Raw genomic sequence first — 24,358 nt, 5'->3', positions numbered from 1 at the left:
AAAAGACAACCCTCAGAATGGGAGAAAATATTTGCAAATGAATCAACGGACAAAGGATTAATCTCCAAAATATATAAACAGCTCATGCAGCTCAATATTAAAAAAACAAACAACCCAATACAAAAATGGGCAGAAGACCTAAACAGACATTTCTCCAAAGAAGACATACAGATGGCCAAGAAGCACATGAAAAGCTGCTCAACATCACTAATTATTAAAGAAATGCAAATCAAAACTACAATGAGGTATCACCTCACACCAGTTAGAATGGGCATCATCAGAAAATCTACAAACAACAAATGCTGGAGAGTGTGTGGAGAAAAGGGAACCCTCTTGCACTGTTGTTGGGAATGTAAATTGATACAGCCACTATGGAGAACAGTATGGAGATTCCTTAAAATACTAAAAATAGAATTACTATATGACCCAGCAACCCCACCACTGGGCATATATCCAGAGAAAACCATTAATTCAAAAGACCCCAATGTTCACTGCAGCACTATTTACAATAGCCAGGTCATGGAAGCAACCTAAATGCCCATCGACAGACGAATGGATAAAGAAGATGTGGTACATATATACAATGGAGTATTACTCAGCCATAAAAAGGAATGAAATTTGGTCATTTGCACAGATGTGGATGGATCTAGAGACTGCCATACAGAGTGAAGTAAGTCAGAAAGAGAAAAACAAATATCGTATATTAATGCATATATGTGGAACCTAGAAAAATGGTACAGATGAACCGGTTTGCAGGGCAGAAATAGAGACACAGATGTAGAGAACAAACGTATGGACACCAAGGGGGTAAAGTGGCAGGGAGTGGGGGTGGTGGGATGAATTGGGAGGTTGGGATTGACATGTATACACTAATATGTATAAAATAGATAAATAATAAGAACCTGCTGTATAAAAAGTAAATAAAATAAAATTCAAAAATTCAAAGAAAAAAAAAGTGAGAGAGTGGCATGGACATATATACACTACCAAATGTAAAATAGACAGCTAGTGGGAAGCAGCTGCATAGCACAGGGAGATCAGCTCAGTGCACTGTGACGACCTAGAGGGGTGGGATAGGGAGGGTCAGAGGGAGATGCAAGAGGGAGGGGATATGGGGATATATGTATACGTATAGCTGATTCACTTTGTTATACACCAGAAACTAACACAACAATGTAAAGCAATTATACTCCAATAAAGATGTTAAAAAAAAATAAGTTTTGTCACTCTAGTACTTTACTTGTACTTAAAAATGAAACCACTTGAAATCACTTCAGAGAGACAACTGACTTGAACATGGGTTCACCTGGGTGTGTGATACTTTTACGTCACTGAGCTTATGTTTTTTTTGCTAAGATATGACTATGGTTTAAATGTTTACGTATCAACAGGATACTCCTCTCTGGATGCTTCTATAGGAAACCCAATGGCTCTGGCAATGGAGTTAAAGACTAAAGGGGAGTCTGGGTTTAGCTTGGAAGGCCAAGAAAATTTATACAGAGATCCATGCTTCTAACACCAGAAATGAATCAGATCTAGCATGAGGAAACAGGGCTTTCCAGAAATCTACTAATAAATAATTTGATTAAGCTCAAAGAAGGAAAGAACACAGCCATTTGCAATATAAAATGGATGGAATCCCAGATGGGGAGTCAACTGAGATAAGGTGAAGAGACAAAGTAAACATACCAAGAATAAAGAATCACGATATGAACTGTCATATATGAAAATTAAAACTGAATTATGTAACTAGTCTTTTTTTGTTTTTTATTTTGAGCTAGAGATCTGGTTTTAGGACCTTGAATACCTTCTATCCTAAGGGTGTTTTTGAAGGGTGTTTCCCAAAAAGAAATCTAGCTTCATGCCTGGAAAATTGCTTGCTGGCTCCAGTTCTCAGGGAATGAGTTCCAGCTGACCTGTTCTTTGCTCCTTTGAAGTCTGATGGGATCCGAGCCACAATGAAGTCAGAATTGAACAGGCGTGAAGTTCTGAATAATCTGAAGTTTATCTGAGGGACTTTCTGCCTCCCTTACCACTTTTGCGTAATTATCATGAAGTGAAAGTAAGATATTCCCGGAAACCTACAGTTTTGTAACGAGAGTCTAATGATAGAAGACAAAATGTTTCCCAGTGTAAAAGAAGCACTAGCACAGTTTGACACCAGCCTAAGTGACCACATGAACATTTGTAAAGAAGAATGGAAGGAACCGTCAGCCTGCAAATCTATGAAAAGGTGCCAGAGCCACAGGGTGGCAATTTGCAGGTAGTAATATCCAGGTGAAAGAGAAAGGAAATCTGGCATAAATACCATAAATATTTCATAATATTTCACTGCAGAAATACCCATGTTTGTGAGAAAAGCCTTCCTTTCCCTATAGCGGAAATAATTTTTAGATATTTCAAGTCAAAGTTTTGATTTTATTTATTTTTCTTGTTCAGTGGATCAGCGACATGTTTCACAAGGAGTGGGGGCTGGGAGAGTTCACCTCTGGACCCTGGACTGGAACACAAAGTTAGTAGACATGCAGATTCAATTTTGGGAAGATGGTCTAAAGCCCTGGGGCTCTGGGGTTGAAAGAGGTCTGTCTTTGAGAACAAAGGAGAGGAACATAGTATTAGCACAGCATAAGGTCTGATCAACGACCCTCCCTCCACTACCTCAGCATTAAAGCTCCAGGAAGAAATGTTCACTGAGTGATCTTTAGTAAGTGTTTATTGACTGAATGAATCTCAACAGAGACTTATAAATCCTCTGGCAGTGGTGGCTTGTGCCTTGCTTTCCGCCTTTGGGAATCTGATTTATAAGAGGCCCCATGTCAGCCTGAGGTGTACAGAGTAAAGACAGAGCATGATATGCTGAGCCAGAGCGGGGCCTAAGATAGTTATCCCCACTCCCCACTCCCACTCAGCTTGTACACAGTTCGCAAGAGATCTCAAATTCACTGTGTGTCCCTATGGGGGTCTATACAAGTGCTTGGATGGCTGGTAGACCAGAAAGGGAACTTAGGAGAAGATCAGTGCCCAGAAGGTACATGGATCTTGAGTGAGCAACCACTGTGGTTTACCCAGAACTGCGGGGTTTCTCCAGGTAAAAGGTTCTCAATCCCAAAAGCAAGACAGTCCTTGACAAACTGGGACAGGTTACCTTCTTACCCAAATCCCAAAACGTGAGCCCAGCAGGAGCCAAGGCTTATCCCACAGCCAGGAGGAAGAACTGCCAGAGCAGTGGGGAGCCCAGAAGGAACCTGAGTAGAGCAGAAGCCAGTCCTCTGATGATGTTACATAGCTAGCTGGGCCTGACCCAAGGGCTATGCCGGAGAAGTCAGGGAGGACACTGAAAATGGGACAGGAGCCCCGAATGGGAGCTTGACCTTTGACTAAGTTTGAATCCCATATTGACTTATATATGTAGTTATTAGACCCGAAGGTATGTGCTCCAATATTTATTTTTTGCTGCTACTGACTGGAAATGGGAGCTTATGAACAAATGAAGATCAATTTTAGAAAAAAAATGTTACATGTATTCTTCATCTCAGGCCTGTAAATCTTAAACTTGCTTTTATAAGAAGTCATGACCTCCTTCTGAATTGTTAGTATTAATGTATTCATTGTTCACCTTTCCAGCAGAGTTAGCTTAGTTTTGAAGTACCTCACACTGTATCTATCCAACCCTCATTTAAGTGCTCTTATAAAAAATCTTACACTTTCCTTTCAAGGAAAAAAAAAAAAATCGAACAAACTGGGTAAGTGTTCTTGAAAAGAAAGCATTGAATTAAAAAACAAAAACTAGGTCTGTGATCATGCATTTCCATCCAAAAATAAAAATGAAGACTTAATTACTAACTCAGAAATAGGATCCAGTCTCTTCGCGGTTTCTCAAGGGGAATTTTGTGGGCTGTACTTAAGCTGGGATGTCTACTCTTCCTTTTCCGCTTTCTGTGCTATCCAGAACGTTTACTGGTTTTGTTTCTTAATATATTTACAAGGGAGGTTATAGAAAAGGTATAGAAGATTCTAATTCTAATGAACTACTTTTACCAGGTTTTCTACCAGATGCTGACTAACGATATGAATTTGCTTTGGCCTCTAAACAGCCATTTAGTCCCCAGGTTCCAATCTCTAGGGGACATCACTGGCATGCAACTTAATATATCCTAAAATAAATTTATCATCTTTTCTTTCAAAGCCATTTCCATAATCAGGAATTTGTTGTTCTGTGTTCTAGTAAAAAGATGGTATTGGTTTATTTTAGACATGGAGGATGAAAAAAGGACAGATGCTTTCAGCTCCAAGAAAAATAATATTTGACTCACAGTGACTTAAATAAACAAGGACTGCTTTTTTTCCTCACACAAAAAGGAGTGAAGGTGGTTGCTGACTGTGGTTCACTGGCGCTCTGGTTTTCTTGGTCATACAGCTGCAGGCATGGTGTCTGCATTTGAACAAGGACAGTGGAAAGTAACAGGGGACCTCTGTATCAGAAAAATAAAAGTTTTCTCAGAACACCTTAGCTGACTTCTGCGTACCTCTCATTAGCCAGGACTGTGCCACATCATCACTGCGGATGACAAAGAAAAAAAAAATCTCTCCCTGGCAGGTAATCTACAAGGGTGATTTTAGGATTGATATAAGTCACAGAGAGCAAAACGGACTTCACTGTTACTCACAAAACAGAAAAAAGATTGCCAAACCAGTCATGAACACCACTTACTTCAGCTCAAAATATTTTAACACCAGCTTCTCCATTCCATGTGACGTGAACCAGAATCACAGACAAACAAGCAAGAGCTCTGCAGGGATTCACAAGTTCCACCCTCTGGTGCAGCAACTCTCCTAGTTTATAAATTATGACCAGTACCTGCCAAGACCCTCCCAGGACTCACTCAGACCCCCGGTACCCTTTCCTCACTCCCTTCCTCTCCCCCACCTCCCTCTGAGAAGACCCTTGGTTCTCTTTTGGTTCCCACTTGCAGGAGGAAGTAAATAAACCTAACTTTAGCTATAGGAGTGTTTTTGCAGGCTTTTTGCCTCTCAGATTTTCACACCCAGAAAGAGGATAGAGAGAAGTGGGTTGAGGACAGGAGTTGAGTCTGGTGCCTGAAGATGTCTGCCACAGAGAACCAACAATGTGAGGGCACAAAGGAGCAGATAAAAAATGGTACTCATGCAAGGAGAAACAAGGAGATTATCTGCTAGATATCTTACTGTTTACGGAGAATATTCTAGCAACTGAGGGTTTGATGAAGTCCTCCTCCCTAAGAGCAGGGTCTCACTCGAAGGGTAAGGCTACAGGCTCCTGACATTGGAAGAGGCTTCCTGCCCACTATTCACCCTCTCCCTTTCCAGTCCAGTTCTTCTGCTGTTTATGAAATACAGCTGAAGAAACCAGAGGTCTTCCAATAGATAAGCACGACGATTTTGTCAGACACAACACCTCATTGTTTAATCTGCAGATGTGTGCTTGTAAGATACATGTATCCAACTGCCTTCTTGAAATGTCCACTTAGATGCCCAAAAGACCTTTCAACTCATGCCCAACAGTGAATTCCTGATTTTTTCTTCCACCCCATGACTGATCTTCTCCACCACTAGCCTTCCCACTGGAGGACATGGTAACTCCTTCCTTCCAGCTGCTGTTACCAAATCATTTCGGTTTATCCTTGTATCTTCTCTTCCTCTCATGCCTCGAAACCAATTCATTAAGAAACCCTACTGACCAACCCTTATCAGTATTCAGAACTGACCACATGACACTACCTCTTGTGCTAACAGCACCCCAGTCTTAGTCCACCAGCATCTCTCACCTGGATTACTATGACAGGCTCCCAGCTTCTACCTTTCCTCCTCCCACAGCCAGAGTTATCCTTTAAAAATGTAAGCTAAAGCATGCCACTGCTCTACTCAGAAACCTGCAATGACTCCCCAGTTCTCTCAGAATAAAAGCCAAATCCTTACCGTTACCTACAGGTCTCCAGGACCTGGCCTCCAGGATTGTTCTGGCCTCCTCTTATACGGCTCTGCTCCTCGTCCTTCCAAACTTGCCACCCTGGCCCCTTGCTAACCCTAGATGATACCAGGCAGCCTTGCTGCATTGACTATTCTCTCAGCCTGCAATGGTCTTTCCCCAAACTGGTGAATTCTATTACTCTTTCAGGTCTTGAACTAATAATTGAGGCTAACTCTGACCAACCTATTTAAACAGCAACTCAACACCAATCTGTTGAAATGCCAGTCCTCCTTGATTTGCTCAACTTTTTTTCTTTCTTTTTTTATAGCACTTATTCCTTCTAACTTACTATAATATTTATTTATCACGTCTGTGCTTCCTCCCCTTCCCCCAGAATGTGAGCTTCACAAGTGCAAGGATCTCTGTCTGTGTTGTTCAATGATTTATCCTAAGTGCCTAGAACAGTGTCTGGCACCATGGATGCACTCAGAAAATACTACTGAACAAATAATTCTATAGCTTGGCATGCTTGCTCTTTCCTTGATTCAATGCTGTGTTCAGAAAGCAAACAAATAAACAAAACAAGGCACATGTAAATCCACACCCAAAAAAAGAAAAAGAAGTTCAACTCATAGGATATTTCAGTATGACACACAGCAAAACTCCTTTAGAATCATCTTCCCAAACTATTTCCCTAAGTTCTACTCATAAATCATTGCAGCTGCTCCTATAATCTCTAAACATTTTATAAAAATCATGTCTGTGATTTCTATTTTTTTACCCTATATTTTCATTTACGCTTTTTTAATTTTTTCAAAAATAGCTCTCAAATCAATCAAGCTGAAATTTGAAAGGATAAAAGTAAGAAAGAGACAGTGTAGGCTTGCTTAGGGAGAATTTAGGTAGTCTGAAAATAAAATGGTAGAGATCAGGCAGTTGCAAAGTTTCAGTCAGTGAGGGGGGAAAAGATCAAACCAGAGAAGAGCCAGGGATGTATCATTAAAATGTTATCTGATGGGTCACAGCTATGTGAGGACAGGGTAACGTCACTGGTACTCTCATATGCAAAGACACAGATTAAGGGTGAGCTCATCAATGAGCCCCTCAACGGTTTGAATAAGGTGAATACAGCCCTGTATCATACATGCAAAAACACAGCACTTCACAGATTAAGATTTTGAACTGGGCACGTTTTGGGTGAATAAAGGAATCTGCTATTTCACACATTGGTAATTAATGTGCAGAAATCACTGCCCTGGTGATCATTTCAAAATATATGTAAATATCAAATCATTACATTGCACACCTGAAACGAATATAATGTTATATGTCAATTATACCTAAAAAAAGAAGTCATTGTCCTCAAAAAGTAAGACAAGCAGAAAACGTATTCAATAGTGGATTTAGGAAATCTGTGATGCATCAGAGGTGACTACTTCCCTGTAGCCACTCTTCCCGGTTATCACCCTGGAGGATAAGAAAGACATATTCCTTGTTCTGTCAGCTACAGGATACTTGGCAACATAGACAGTTGCATGATGCCATTTTGGCAAAAAACTATTTTGTATGTTTCTCTACATGCCTAAAATTGAAATTTGCATCCCCTATTCTGCATCGTCTCTTGTGTTGTTCTCCTTACCAGGAGTGCCTGGTTCGTTTACCAAAATCTTCTGTTCTCTTCATTTACCAAAATCTTCTTCTGGAGATATTTTAACTCCTAATCTTGCCATGGGGGTAAAACAGTAAAATCTCAACACCTCACCCACACTTCTTTGGTAGCAAACAATTTAAATTTAATGCCCAGAAAACATGCTGTTTGAAGTGAAATAGCAGCATCACCATAAAATCTAGCAGTTTACGAAAGCTGGATGAACTAACTTGGGTATTGACAGAAATTATTGTATCATTAAAGTTACTGACATGGAAAATGAACAAGGTACTAAAATGACTCAATATACTGTCTATTACTAAGAAGGAAAATCTTCCTGTATGGAAAACCATTATTAAAATTTATGAATACACATCTAATATCAGAATATATTATCTTAAAACATTCATCTCTCAGTTTTTGTGATTATTGCCACCACTTGCTTTAGGCAGAAATAACAGCTATTACATTATTGATGGTTCAAAAATTAGGAGTGTATTTTTATTAAAATTGTTTGCTGTTCTGTTTAAATATAAACTGTTTAGGCTATCAGGACCCATATCTGCATATATGTAATAAAAATAAGCACTATGTTATATTTTATTATAAACATATTAAAGCTTTAAAAAGTTACATTCTACAGACATCATAAACTGTAATTTACCATTCATGTGAATACTACTTTATTAAGATTATATGGAAGCAAGCTTATTTCATAATAGATGATTTTTGTATACTTTTAAGATTCATTATATGTCTTTGGATGACTTCCCCAAGGATCCCCTCTTAAATGAATTAAGATTATTAGAGACTTAAGGTCTGTACTTTATTGGGGGCTGGCTAAGACTTATAGAACTTTTATCTTCAAAATATAAAATTAATAAAATTCTTTTCAGAATAACATAGTCCTCTCATAAAAGATTTGAAAATAGGACAGAAATTCACCGGGTTAAATTCAACTCAAAATTAGATGTAGTTTGTTTGTGGGCAAAACATCTCAAAATGAAATTTTTTCATGTTGGAATGAAAGGCACTGTTTAGAAGTATGTTAAGGTAGTACATGTAATGCTGTCATAATATTTCATATAAAGGTTGTATCTTTCCACCATGTGAGAGGTCAACTAAGTTTTTATAAAAAGTTTCTCCCCAGATTTGCAAAAACTGACAAAGATGAGATCTTGTAATAATATTTCAGTATGTCTGTTTTGTAAGCAGACTCAACTACATTAAATACTCTACTTCAGTAAATCCCCATACTGCCTGCCAACACATTTTAATGTTCCTTTTCCTTTAAGAGGGGCGTTTAGAGGGGACCATATACTGAGGATGAGTCATGACCAAGACAAGGAGAAGAGGGACATTTCTGCTGTGGGCATCAGAAGCAAAACTAAAAATAAACTAAGTTCCTTTTCCAGCTGTTGCTTGCAAAACTACATGCATAATGCTCACATTCACCAAGGGAGGCTGAATGGGTTAATGTGACATCACATATTGTTCTGTCATATATAACCATGTCCTGATATAAACATCACTGCTAACATCACAAACAAAAGCCACAGGCATGGCAAATGGCTCCCGTCTCCTTACCCCTTACAGGGTTGAGTGTTCGGGTGTTTCACTTGTCCTACAACAAAAACATGAATTCCGAAACTTTGAACAATTCAAGGAAGGATGAAAGACCGTTTACCTGTCTATGATGGCACACATATCAATGCTGACATTCGCAAAATTTCCTGGCCTCCTTTGTGCCACTTCGTATAAATTTACAAGTTGATCATCCACTTGAATGAGCTGCATGCATCCTTGGAATGAAGGCTGAAGGACAGAGTGACTTGAGTTATTCATCTGGTTCAGATAACCTGTGAGAGAGAAAAAATGGGAATGTTGAATTGTGTGTCCAGCATGCTTCACTAAAACTCCTCTGGGTGTTTTCCCTGACCACAGCCATCGTATCCAGCTACTGTGTTTCACTGATCCTTGCTGATGCTGCACTCAGTGTGGAAGAATGAAGTCTTCTGAGAAAACGGTATTATTTCAGGGGAAGTTGTTAAGGGTTGAACCTAGGCAAATGTCTGTCTCTGGTCTATGTCTACGAAGCATCCTTCATATTTTCTCTTTTGACATCTTCTTTTTCACTGTCACATCTCTGTCCATCTGCTCACGGCTACACTTCTTCATCCGACCCTGTCTTCAGAGATCAGGATGTAAAATTTTAGACCTTTCCCAACTATCCAACCTCCTTCCTTTTATGTCTTTAATATTTACTGTTATTTTCTTAATTCCTTAGAGGTCTGTTATTCAGCTGTCAAGAAGCTAAACTTACTATTATCAACTAAGGTGGGTTTCTTTTATAGATTAATATCTAATTCAATCCAAAGAGACATTTGCATTACAAATGATTTCCCAATTTATAAAACCCAAAGAAACATAAAGAGATAAATTTAGGCATAAGGGTCAGTCACCTTGCTCTGAATATCCATCTCATATAAGGTACCTAACATGGTATAGGTAGCATAAGTGATAAGAAGTGAAACTAAAAGTTTAAAAGAATGTATAACAAAACAAAAAAAGAAAGTTTCTATTAGGGTTAGCAACTACTGGTTCTATTACAGAGTAGGATATACATACATACACTAAGGTTGAGATCAAATAATTTTAAAAATTTTATTGCAAAGTAACTTTAAAATAGCACCACAAATAAATTGCCTTTATGCTTTTCAATAGAAAAAATCATAATTCATATTATGCATAGAAAATCTGTAGGCCATATGGAATAAAATTTCTTGATCCCATTAAATATCTCCACAAAGTCCCCCAAACGAACTTCACCTATCAGAGCAAATTTAAACTGTAGTAATTTGTCTGCTTAAAAATCTTAAGTTGGGTTTCCCTGGTGGCGCAGTGGTTGAGAATCTGCCTGCCAATGCAGGGAACACGGGTTCAAGCCCTGGTCTGGGAGGATCCCGCATGCTGTGGAGCAACTGGGCCCGTGAGCCACAATTACTGAGCCTGCGCGTCTGGAGCCTGTGCTCCGCAACGGGAGAGGCCACGACAGTGAGAGGCCCGCGCACCGCGATGAAGAGTGGCCCCCGCTCGCCACAACTAGAGAAAGCCCTCGCACAGAAACGAAGACCCAATGCAGCCAAAAATAAAATAATTAATTAATTAAAAGAAAAAAAAAAATTAAAAAAAAAAAATCTTAAGTTATTCACACATTCTTTTCAATCTAATATTATATCTATAGCAAAAAAACAATTTATACAAAATGGGTTGTTATCAGGATGTGCCATTAATTGGATAAAAGGGAATTTTCAATAAAAACATTGTCCAAATAATGACCATTAAGTGATTTTTTATTTTATTTTAAATATTTATTTATTTATTTATTTTATTTATTTTATTTATTTTGGCTGCGCCGGGTCTTAGTTGTGGCATGCGGGATCTCTACTTGCGGCATGTGGGCTTCTTAGTTGTGGCATGCGAACTCTTAGTTGTAGCATGCATACGGGATCTAGTTTCCCCACCAGGGATCAAACTCGGGCCCCCTGCATTGGGAGCGCGGAGTCCTACCCACTGGACCACCAGGGAAGTCCCCATTAAGTGATTTTTTTTAAATGTCCTATTCTGTTTGACTAGTAACAGTAGTTTAGAACAATAGAAATCTCCTTCTCCCTTTATTAATGGGTTACAATAATTAAAATCTAATAATTATCAATTGAATCCTCTTTAAGGATTAATCACAGAAGTGTATACAATCATTTTCCATCAACACAGTACTATGTAAAAATATGATTATACTTAATTTCTTGGCTTAAAAATAAATAAGCATCTATTTCAATGTCAAACATATGGTTGTTTTTTTTTTTTTCTTTTTTCTTTTCTGAGTCACTTTTTTTTTTTTTTTTTTCATTTGCATTGACTTAATCCTCTCAGAAAATTGCTGATCTTAGCTAAGTGGTCTATTTAGACTAGCTGTATGCATACATATGATTTTCACTCTGCCTAATCAAGATAAAATTGAATGGAGTTTAATGTCTAAACTTAGCAAAGAGAAAACATCCAGCTGTAACTTTATTGACTATTCTTAACGAGACAATCATATGATTCTGTTTTTTGAATACTTGGGAGTCTCTAAATATCCACACTTGCTTTGAAGTATTCCAAAATGGGTAGATCTATTGTGAGAACAAGACCTTCTCAGAAGCAAGGCAGCTGCATAACACACAGATCCCTATCAAATGGGTAGAGTTAAGTTCATAAAACAAGACTTCATCAGTCACTCATAACAATGTTGTTTGGCCCTGATGAATTCTGGAGTTTGAAATTGTCAATTCCTTTCATTTTTCTACACAGGATACATTCTAGGAGAAGATAAGTATAGTACAAACTACTACATGTCCATTATAATGTAGCCAAGGAGCCTCATGGCTCATGAAGAGGTTGTCAGTAATGACTGAAAGGAAGGTGAGGAAGCAATGTTACTGGAAATGGAAGAAAACTGGATCATTGCTATGTTGCAGTGGAAAGTTTAGCAAAACTGTGATAATGTGGAAAGGAAAACACTGTACTTAATGAACTGCATAATCTAGCTAAGGACATTTCCACACAGAGTATTCTGGCGTCTTCTCTTTGTTTATAGTAAAAGGGAAAAAGAAGAGAGAAAAACTAAAGACAAACTGTTAAATATGAGGAAGCTAGGTCTTGATGGATTTGAAAATAAAATATTTTCTTAATTTCAGTCTCTCCAGATGTTGACTGCAAAAAAATTAAGAAATCACTTCATGGCAAATTTCTACTACCAGGAAAACATGATCTAAAGATGATAATGAGGTGTGGCTATAAAATCCATATTAAGACCTCAGAAATATCTTAGCTGGTGCCTCCAAGAACCATTCATTCAGACAAAATAACTTCTAGCCAGCTTACTGGTGTGTCTTATAGAGCCTCTGAGTTAAACAATAATGGTTCTAATAATCTTATGGACAGTTTCCCCTCAGCATGTCAGCGGAAGCCCAATGTGAAAAAGAGCTTATCTTTATGAAAGTGTGGATATGGCTCTTGCTTAATGAAGTAAAGCTAAACAGCATTCATAGGAAGCCTACACATTTTTAAGAGAACTGTACTAGTAGAATGTTGACCACTCCCTTATAGTTAGCACTGGGTTAAAGATGTTGAGTCTCTGGTACTGAAATTCCGGGTGCTCTAACACCCTCCTACCCTTGAAATGGAGGACAGCATATTATTATTTATTTCTGTTATTGTTCCCTGTATGTACGAATATAATTTCAGTAAAAAATCTTCGTGTAATAGTGTCTGTGATACTTTCAGTGACTAAAGCTTAGGATTTAACCTACTTAGTAGATTAACAGCAGGACTGTTTGGAGAAAAAAATTTGCAGCTGGGATTCTGAGGGTCAGAAATGAATAGATATAAAATGGATAGGTTAAACTCAACTAAAATTTGCCAAGTTATTATAAAAATTAAAAACAGTAAAAAAAGTAAACTTTTGCTTGTTTTGGCTTAGACCTTTAAATTTATTATATCTATAAATTTGAAATAAAAAATACAATGTTTATACATGGGCTGTAGTTACTGGTGATCTGACGATATGTTGTAATACCCACAGTGAATTGTAACTGTGTCATTCTCAATTGCATCTATCAGTGAACTGGGTCATTATAATTATGTTACCTTACTGGCATGTTTGAGATTGCCATTTCAAGACTTGGCATATAAAAACTTTATACCTGATTTGAAGTCCTTTCAGCATTTTGTTATTCTTGTTGACAAAAGAAACACATGCATTGTCAAGGTTTTAAAATTTTAACTCAGATATACATTAGTGAAAAGCATGCTGCTATTTGTTTTGACATTAAAATGCCAATCTAAGTTGTTGTAAATTATAATGGTAACTTGATGGGACAAGAAAAGCAAACAACAGGCAACAGGGCTGAATATTTTACATGTCTAAAACTACATGCATACAAGATGTCTCTATTTATACTTATTTTAAAGTTGGGAAGTTTGGGAGGTTGAGAAAGGCTGGTAGAATGCTGTAAAGATGCTAAAAACCATTTAGGCTTTTCCTTTCAAAATAACCTTGGAATATTGTGCAAAGTGTCTACTAATCTCTACTGTTTACCAAACCTTCCTAAATAATTCACCCTGGTGGGGTTGGGCCCAAGCAAGCAGTGTGTTAGAGTGAGCCAGGAGTGAGCCCAGTGGTGCTTGGTGCCTGCAGTAAGGACAGCCAAGCACATGCCCACCTGGCACGGCTGGGAGACTGACTACAATACAGGTTGATTGAGCAAATAAATAAACAGACTGACAATAGTGGGAGCCAGGTTCACACTGTCAGGAAAGGAGGGTGCGAATGAAAAAAGGGAGATCTTGAATGGATCCTATGGGTTTGGATTGGAATTTAATCTGTAAGTGTGCACTTGTGGTTTTCAGTATATAGAGATATAGAAATAAATCTAGATGGAATTGTGTATATGCTCAATATACAGGTGGTTCCTACCATCCACTGAAGATGATCCAGAGCAGGATTATACCCAGAAGAAATGAGTCCCCTTACAGTTCAGATCTTAGTTTCTCTACTGAATAAAACCAGGACTCTTTGGAGAAAGGCTGATCCTAGAGCTGGGTCACAGAAAGCACAATATGAGCCTGGAACATTTTGCTGCCCAGGAAAGTAAAGAAGTGCTCAAAGAATGATGGTGTCATGTCAGAATGACATAGGAGCCAGTCTGAAGAGGGCTTCTACTGCTCCGATCTGGACAATTTTAAAACAAAATAAATAATTTGAGCATCAGAAAGATATTTTGAGTGTCAAAAGAAAGGAAGGAAGGAAGGAAGGGAGGGAGCGAGGGAGAGAGGGAGGGAAGGAGGAAGGAGGGAAATAAGAGGAAAAGGAAATAATTTATAGATATATTTCATCAAATAACAGGAATCCATGAGTCTACTTGCATAAAAATGAATAAATAGGAGAACAGAAATATCTTCCTGTGATAACTAACAAATGTAAAAAGCATGTTGGAATTAGAAAGGTACAATCTGGCAACCATCATAATAGTAATTAATTCAGGCAAGAAATATTAACTGATGCTCAAATGAGTGGGTGAAATTTGGATGATGAACAGTCTCAAAGTGTCTCCCTATGAATATATTTACTAATTTCAAAGGGGAAAGTAGTCATTTTACAGCAAAGAAACCTGGCAGACATCTTTGTAATCAAATGATCAAAGTTATCACCACCAGTAATGGGACCCACTGACACTGTGGGACACACCTGATAAGCTGCAATGAGAAGAATGCAATGACTCCTGGTGGGACTCCTGCCCAAGACACATATCCTAGGTCCAATCATGAGAGAGCATCAGACAGACTCAGACTGAGAGGATCTTCAGGAATGATAAGGTTGTGAAAGCCAACAAACAGCTGAGAATCTGATTTCAATCAGCAGACTGGAGAGGCAGGAAAACAGGGTGTAACATGTGATCCCAGACTGGGTCTTTTACTATAAAGGACGTTACTGGACAATTGGCAAAACTTGAATGAGTTCTCTGAGTGAAAGTTATACTGGTGGCTTCTGAACTCTTCTTGCAAATTTTTTTTTCACATTTTAAATTGTTTGAAAATAAAAACTATTTTTAAAAAGATTATGATCCATTTGACATGAGATGGTGCTTTACGCTAAACATAATGCCATTCGAGAACCTTATTTTGGATTAAACTATTTCCCAATAAAAGGAAATTATCCTGTCTCCATTTCCCCATGTCCACTTTATTCCACTTTAATCTGCATTCAGTGCCCATGAATTGTCAATGAAATTGCTCTTCCTAATTTCAGTGATCATTTTCAGGTAACCAAAGGACATCTTTTACCCCTTAACTAGACCTCCCGGTGGCATTTAACACTTGATCCTCATTTTATGTTCTATGTTACCAGGCCAGGGTGACTTTTGTGGCCTTAAAAGACTGAATATTCTGAATCCTGCCCACATTCCAATTTCAATTCATATCCCTCTTAGCCAGATTTTTAGATCTAGGCAGTTCCTAAACCCTAAAAATATTAGGACACATGCAAACACTCAAATCCCCTTCCAAGATTTAAAAATTAAAACAATATTAGTTAAACCACTAAAAAAGTATAAGAAAATTCTACAAAAGATTGGTTTTTTTCCCCTCAGTATATATTTTATGCTTCAAATAAATCTGTCACATTTAAAAATGGTTCTGTTGTATTTTGGGGTGACTACTAGCTCCCAAATTAATGCTTTAAGATGTCTATTCCTACCCCCCTCAAAAAAATCTGAATCACTTTGATGTACACCTGAAACTGACACAACTATACTTCAGTAAAAAAAAAAGTGCCTATTCTTGCTCACTATGCTTCAGCCACCCCCATTCTCTTGCCTGTGCTTTAGGAAAACCAAGACCTTTCTGCCTGGAATTTTCTTCCCACTTGCATTTTTCATGGCTGATTTATGATTCAGGTCAGCTCAAATATCACCTTCTGAGAGGGAGCCTTCCAAGACCACTCTACTTAAAATTATTCTATCCATTTTCTCATTCCAGTTCCTCAGCTACTTATTTCTTGTCATAGAATTTGTCACAATTTATAATTATCTGGATTGGTTTATTTATTTACTTACACGTGTGTGTGTTTCTGAATGTGTTTTTCTCCCCTTTAGTATAATAGTTTCATGACAGCAATTGTATTGTCTTATTTCTCTATGAATTTTTTAAAAATGTATTTGTTGAGAAAAACACACATAGCATAAAATTTAGCAACCTATTTATATTAAAACAATCCATGGGATATAAGGGAGATGTTCAAGATACAAAGTGTCTACTATAAAGTTTGGAAATAAATTATTTTTCAACAGATTGAAGCTCTCCTTTATAACATAATATAATCTCCATTTTTCAGGCTTTATTGACCCCTCTGTATTCGTTTAGGTGAATGATCAAGTGAGTGAATATGTTTGCATTTTTATCCTGGCATGAGGTGATATCTAACCTTGCATCTTCACTTCCTTCAGGGCTCTGTTTCAGTTACCTTATCAGAGAGGCCTTCTCTGATCACCAGTTAAATAACATTCCCCCACCCCCTTGATGCTCTATCTCCCTTATATGATTCATTTTTCATAACTCTTATCACCACATTATATATTTTTGTTTACTGTTTTTTCTCCTTTTACTGGAATGTACCCTCCATGAGACTTTGACTCCTAGATCTCTTACATAGTAGGGGCTCAAACATTGTCTACTAAATGAACAAAAAGTCACTGAAGAATTTTGAGCAAGGAAATAACTTAACCAATTTGTATTATGTTATTTTCTCTCTGGTGGAGATAGGAATAAGCTGGTAGAGGGAAAACCGGAGATAAGGATTGTTTTACAAAATAGTCATTGGATAAATTACAAATTCTTATCTAAACTATGTCAATAAAGCTGATGTAGAGGGAATGGATGAAAAATATTTCACAGGAAGATATGACAGCACTGGCTGATCTACTGGATATGAGTACTGCACAGAGAGACGACTAGAATGACTCAGATTTCTGGGTGAGCAACTAGATGGATGCTTTTGCTTCTATGAAAAAGAAGATGCAGGAAAAGCATCAGGTCTTTAAGGAGTGGGAGGAAAGGAGAGGAGAAAGGGTGGTAGGTGGTTCTGATGAGTTCAAAGCTAGCCTTTTCAAGTCTGAAGTACCACTGGGATATCTAAGGTAAAATATTCAATCCATAGATTAATATTAATATCTGGACATCAGGATAGGGATCAGAATTTGGGGAAGTTTTTCAGTCACTATGCTATGGAGGTGGAGGAGATTGTATAAAGAAATTGTATAGTGCGCTAAGCAAAGAACTTCAAGGCTGGAACTCTAGAAATAATCTACATATCAGTGGTAGAAGCAGGAAAATAAACTAGTGAATAAAACTGAGAAAGAGGTAGAAAGAAAAACCAAGGAGTGATATTAAGCAAGTGAAGGAATGATAAACAATATCAAAGATCACAGAATCCAAATTACATGAAGACTTAGGGCTTGACTTGGGTTTACCATTTAGATCAATGGGAAACTGGAAAAGTGGGTGTGGATAACAAATTGCATTGTTTAAAGAGCACACAACATGTGGGAGAGCAGAAAGCACAGCGCTCCTAACATTCCATTATCAAACAGTGGTCTACTAATGAAAGGCTAACTAACATCTTTGGAGGTAATTTTTATGAGTTAATTTTAATTTTGTAAATTATTTAATATAATCTGTTGGTTTTTTCAAATTTAGGATGTCATTTATGTTTATTACATTTATGCTTATCTACTATTTATTTATAATAAATGAGTAGTAGATATAATATTAAGAATTGTGTCTCTATCAATTTTTTCCCCTTGGGGAAATTAATTAAATGCTCTGTTTCTTATTTCTTTATCTATAAAATAGGAAAACTTACAATATTTTATCAAACATAATATTTTATAAAACTTATGAAATGTATAAGCACAGAAGGTTGTTGTAAAGAATTAGTAAGAATATAACTACAAAGTAAGTGCCTAGAAAATGCCCAGAGTATACACCAAAAAGATCCAGAAGTCAACATCATCACCATTTCTATTATTTCAAATGGTTTATACTATTTCAATTGTCTTTGTATTTATCAGAGATCCAAAACTATGTTATTCTTATCCTTAAGGATGTTAAAATCTCATTAGGAAGACAGGTCTCAGAAACATGAACATAACTGTATTAAAAATGTTACTGCCTATCCAAATGAGTAAGTAAAATGCAAGTAATGGAAGAGTTTGAGAAGACCATTCTCACTTCTTGAATATTATATCTCTTTCCCTGGCTAACAGAATATTATATTGTCCCAGGTTTTCTTTATACTTTTCTAGCAGTATCATTTCAATTTCCTTTACTGATTGCTTGCCTCCTACCTGGTGTATAAATGTAGGAGTTCATCAAAGTTTGTCCTGGGCCATGTCAGTTTTCTTGGTAGTCTCTCCACAATAATAGCATTACCCAAACCCATTGCTTGAACTACCAACTATATGAGTAGGTCTCCAATAATATCTCCATCACAGGTCTTTCTTCTGAGCTGAGGACTAATGTATCCAGAGGTTCTTGGACTTCCCCATTCTAATATTTAACACATGTTCAAAACTCAAGATATATTGTTCTTGATCCCAGGTGGTATTATGTCATTGTCCCTATACCAGCAGTCACTCAAAAAGTCAACTTCAATTTCCTCATCCAAAATGTTGCACATATTAAACAACCAAGAGTAATCCCCCTGGCACCTCCATCCTCACTCCCTGTATGCACAATCACATCATGTCAGTTCTATCTTTTAAATAATCCTCAGTCTCTTCATGACCATCTGAGATCAGACTATCACACCTTTTCCACCACCCACTTCCAATCCATCTCCAGCATGAAGCCTAAGTGATGCATATTAAAAATATTAATCTGATCACGTTACAACCTGATCAGGAGTCTTTTATTTATTTGATAAAATGAATTAATAGGATTTTTAAAAAATTTCCAAGGTTTTTCTTTCCCTCTAATGTTCTAGTTTTCCAAATGCAAAATATATTTACAGTGATATACAAAACATGGGTTCTTACATTATAAAAACAAAATTTTATTTGTTTTTAAAAATAGTATTTATCGGGGCTTCCCTGGTGGCGCAGTGGTTGAGAATCTGCCTGCCAATGCAGGGGACACGGGTTCGAGCCCTGGTCTGGGAAGATCCCACATGCCGCGGAGCAACTGGGCCCGTGAGCCACAATTACTGAGCCTGCGCATCTGGAGCCTGTGCTCCGCAACAAAGAGAGGCCGCGATAGTGAGAGGCCCGCGCACCGTGATGAAGAGTGGCCCCCGCTTGCCACAACTAGAGAAAGCCCTCGCATAGAAACGAAGACCCAACACAGCCATAAAATAAAAAATAAATTAATTAATTAATTAAAAAAAAATTAAAAAAACAAAAAAAAAAAAGTATTTATCAGTTTGACTTTACTTAATTAAAATTAATTTAATATAATTTATTGGACCACTTAGGTAGCTAGATTAATTTAAAATATGTATATATATCTATTTTTAACTTCTTTATTGGAGTATAATTGCTTTACAGTGTAAAATATGTATATTTTAGAATATTTAAAAATATATAAAAATTAGTATCAATATATTGTTTAAAAAACACTGTTTATCAAAACTTTATTGCCTTAGCAGGATCAAAATTTTTCAAATAAAATTATTTGTGACTCTCCCCTCCTATCCTCATACAATACTCATAAGATAAGTAAAGTGTATTTATACCAAAATTAGCTTAAATTTAGAAGATACTGGACATATTTCTATGAGTGTCTTTTAATAATCATGAAGAAAATTACAAGAACATAGAAAAATAAAAGGAAATAAAAGGAAATCTCTCCTCAGAGAGTTACCAATTTTTGGTGTGTGGTGAGAGGACCTGAAATCTGTTCTCTTAGCAAATTTCCACTATACAATATATATGATTAATTATAATATGATTAACACCATGCTGTACATTAGCTCTCTCTCTAGACTTACAATTCTACATAACTGTGTATTTGCATCCTTTGACCAACATCTTCCCCTTTCCCCTAACTCCCCCTGTCTGGTCTTAACTTCAGTTTCTTCAGCTGAAGAACAGGATTAATAATACCCAATTCACGTGGTTTTTGTAAACATTAAAATAAAATACTATAAGAAAAGCACCTAGCACAGTGACTGGCACTCAGTAGGTGCTCAATAATGGTAATTGTTATCATTAGGAGCCTGTTAAATGCATGGCTTTGATTAAATAACATGCTAATTTCTCACATTTAAAAGTATTTTGATATTTGAGAGATTTGTTTTATACTGTAAAGAAAATTAGAAATTAGTTTCTCATCACTCCTATAAATGGTCCCATTTTAAAAGCCTTTGTATTTTTTAATATTTTGAGGGGGGAGGACTCCGCCTTTCTTTGTTAGTATTTTTATATGTGAAAAAGGAAAATATGAATGTAAACTAGAATCACATTTATCTACATTACAATAATATATATAATCCAAAATACTAGGAAATCAAGGCAATTTCTACCTGGCTGTGGAATGCTTCTAAATATGACTGTATTTGATATTCTGGAAATTAACTTCAAATCAATACAAAGCCATATTGTGAAGATTTATTCCAGGAGTTGCTTTGAAACTGGATAGGCAAGAAATTTTCAACCTGTTTTGGCTTTGGTGCTTAGAAGGGTGCTTGGCCCAAAATAGGAGTCCATGACCTATCCTTTCTCCTCCTCCTTCCCTTCTACTTGGTGTTGCAATTATTGCTGTTGATGATGATGTTATTACCCTTGATGTGATCTTTTGAGACTTCAGTGTTCTGCACTCTGTACAACCATGGTGCTTTTCTTCAGTTGTGATAATGTTTCCATGTTCATCAATGAAGTCTGATGTTAGAGTTTGAAGGTAAAATACTGGGTTGGCCAAAACGTTCATTTGTTTTCTTCCGTAAGTTGGCTCTTGTAGCACTTAGTTGTCTTTAACTTCACTCAAAACAATTTTGTTAGATTGTACGTGATAGCTATCATATCAGCATGCATTTAAAAAAAGACTTATCAAAATTGGTGAATTTTTGTGTAGTCATTTTAATATTGAAGATGGAAGAAAAAAGGCAAGATTTGCAGCACATTATGCTTTATTATTTTAAGAAAGGTAAAAACGCAACCGAAACGCACAAGAAGTTTTGTGCAGTGTATGCAGAAGGTGCTGTGACTGATTGCACGTGTCAAAAGTGGTTTGCGAAGTTTCATGCTGGAGATTTCTCGCTGGAAGATGCTCCACAGTCAGGTAGACCAGTTGAAGTTGATACGATCAAATCGAGACATTAGCTGAGAACTATCAATGTTACACCACGTGGGAGATAGCTGACATACTCAAAATATCCAAATCAAGCTCTGAAAATCATTTGCACCAGCTTGGTTATGTGAATCACTTCGATGTTTGGGTTCCACATAAATTAAGTGAAAAAAACCTTCTTGACCATATTTCCGCAGGCAATTCTCTACTGGAACGTAATGAAAACTTTCCGTTTTTAAAATAAATTGTGACAGGCGATGAAAAGCAGATACTGTACAATAATGTGGAACAGAAGAGATCGTGGGGCAAGTGAAATGAACCACCACCACCACACCAAAAGCCGGTCTTCATCCAAAGAAGGTGATGTTATGTATATGGTGGGATTGGAAGGGAGTCCACTATTATGAGCTCCTTCCAGAAAATGAAACGATTAATTCCAACACATACTGCTCCCAAGTAGACCAACTGAAAGCAGCACTCGATGAAAAGCATCCAGAATTAGTCAACAGAAAATGCATAATCTTCCATCAGGATAACACAAGACCACATGTTTCTTTGATGACCAGGCAAAAACTGCTACAGTTGGGCTGGAAAGTTCTGATTCATCCACCATATTCACCAGACATTGCACCTTCGGGTTTCCATTTATTTAGGTCTTTACAAAATTCTCTTAATGGAAAAAGTTTCAATTCCCTGGAAGACTGTAAAAGGCACCTGGAACAGTTCTTTGCTCAAAAAGATAAAAAGTTGTGGGAAGATGGAATTATGAAATTACCCGAAAAATGGCAGAAGGTAGTGGAACAAAAGGGTGAATATGTTGCTCAATAAAGTTCTTGGTGAAAATAAGTCTTTTATTTTTACTTACAAACCAAAGGCAATTTTTGGCCAACCCAATACTTTTTAGAATGCTTCAAATTTCACTAACTCAATGCTCTCCAAAAATGATAAATTTCCCCAAAATGCCAACACTGTCTATTCTGAGTTACTAAAAACAGACTTGTTGCATATAAATACCATTTGTAAAATTTCTACCACATCTCAATTTTTTAACATAACACAAATTCTCTGTTATGAGAACTTATTTAACAACATTTAACATTCAAGAATAACATACTGTAGAATATTTAGGAAAGAGAGACAAATAATCTCTAGATAATTCCATTTCCTATGATACAACAATGTGAGGAGCCTGAAACTTACTTTTTCAGTTCAAAACACATAAAAATGCTAGATAAAATGTAACACATCCTTTAAATTATAACTCTATGCATCCAATAAGGTAGGAGAAGCTTTCGGGGGGGGTGAAAGAAAGAAATAAAGAAAGAAAGAAAGGGAAAACTCTAAATTACAGGGTACCTGATGATACTGGGCTGTTAGTATTCAGAGGGTATTTGCTAATCTTTGTAATGCAGAAGTTTGGATTTTAAAGGCCAAGCAGAATTAGAAATCAAGTGTTGGACGTGTGCAAGGAATAGGAACACCCCTCCTTGTCCACTCCCCCCCACTAGCACATAAAGCCTAAAAATGCTAAAATTGCAGTTAACGCAGATACTGGAGAAAAATTCACTAGTCAGCAAAGAGAGGTGACAAGGAAACTTGTCTCTCTTCTACTGGCCTATAGAAAGAAAACGAAAAAGAAATTACTTTCTGAGAATTCATAAGCCACAGGCTTGCTCAACAAAATTATGGCTTTCAAATTTACTCTGGCTAATAGGGTATAACTCCCAAGCCAAGAAATTAAAGCACAGAAAGTAGTTCTAAGTTGCTATCTTTTGAAGGAAGCATAAATCCTCTCTGGATTGACTCTGGAATTACAAGATTCCTGAAGATAAAAGCCAGAGAAATTTAAACTCATAATTTAAAGATGCAAAACATAAGAAAACAAGCATAATGAACAAGATTCAGCAGAAACATCACACATAAAAATTTGGCCCCTATGGATTTCAGGTAAATTTTAAGATTGAGAATATGGTAAAACATTCAAAAATTATTTAAAGAAATAAAAGGTGGAACAAAATATATAAGAAAGGAATGAGCTAATATTTAACAGAACCACCCAGATTTGATAAATAACCAAATAGATTCTCCAAAAAGAAAAATATATTATTGAAATTAGAAACTCATTAGTTGTGTTAAGCAGATGAGACAAAGCTATAGGATGTATTTCTGAATTGAAAGATAGATTGGACATCTAGCAGTCTAGGAGAAAAAGTGATTAAAAATATTAAATACAAATATTAACATGTGGAGGATAAAATGAGGTCTAACATATATTTGATTAACATTTCAGAAGGAGAGAAAAGAGAGAATTATGGAGAAGGAATTCAAAGACAGAATGTCTAAGAGTTTTCCAGAACTGACTAAAAGTTTAGATTCAGGGAGGACAATAATTCCCAAACAAAATTTTTTTTAAAAATCAATCTTACACACAATGGTGTAAGAGCAAATCACCAAGGAGCATAAAAATAAGCAAGAGAGATTACTCCTAAGAAACAATATTAAAGCAGACGGGAAACTTCTTAACAAGGGGAAACAAAAGGTAGAATGCAATACAATAATACATTGAAAGTGCTGAAAGAAAATAAAATTCCAATCTAGAACTGTACATCAAGCTAAACTATCACAAGAAAGAAGGTGAAATTAAGATATTTTCAGAAAAACGAAAATTGAAGCAGGTTACCAACAGACCCTGATTAGAAACCATTAAAAGTAGAGAATGTGTGTCAAATGGAAAGGAAATAAGTCCAGAAAGAGGCAAAACACAGGAAGTAAGAGAAAAAAATTGGCAAACATGGGAAAACCTAAAAATACAGTGACTACATAAAAATAAATTTATAAAAATGATAATATTGAAGTTAAAAAAGAGGTAGAGGAAAATT

The 24,358-nt window shown here is 36.7% G+C and overlaps 1 protein-coding gene across 1 annotated transcript in view; it reads right to left on the bottom strand.

The window, feature by feature from the left end:
• CNTNAP2 (contactin associated protein 2) overlaps window positions 1-24,358 on the bottom strand; it is a 1,784,833-nt gene that overhangs the window by 878,311 nt on the left and 882,164 nt on the right. Inside the window, exon 10 of the mRNA XM_068550150.1 lies at window positions 9,283-9,454. Within this exon, the coding sequence (XP_068406251.1) occupies window positions 9,283-9,454 (172 nt within the window). The remainder of the gene's footprint in view (window positions 1-9,282; window positions 9,455-24,358) is intronic.

Source organism: Eschrichtius robustus, chromosome 8 (genome assembly GCF_028021215.1).
Source record: "Eschrichtius robustus isolate mEscRob2 chromosome 8, mEscRob2.pri, whole genome shotgun sequence".
NCBI lineage: Eukaryota > Metazoa > Chordata > Mammalia > Artiodactyla > Eschrichtiidae > Eschrichtius > Eschrichtius robustus.
This window is presented reverse-complemented; position numbering and strand designations above follow the sequence as displayed.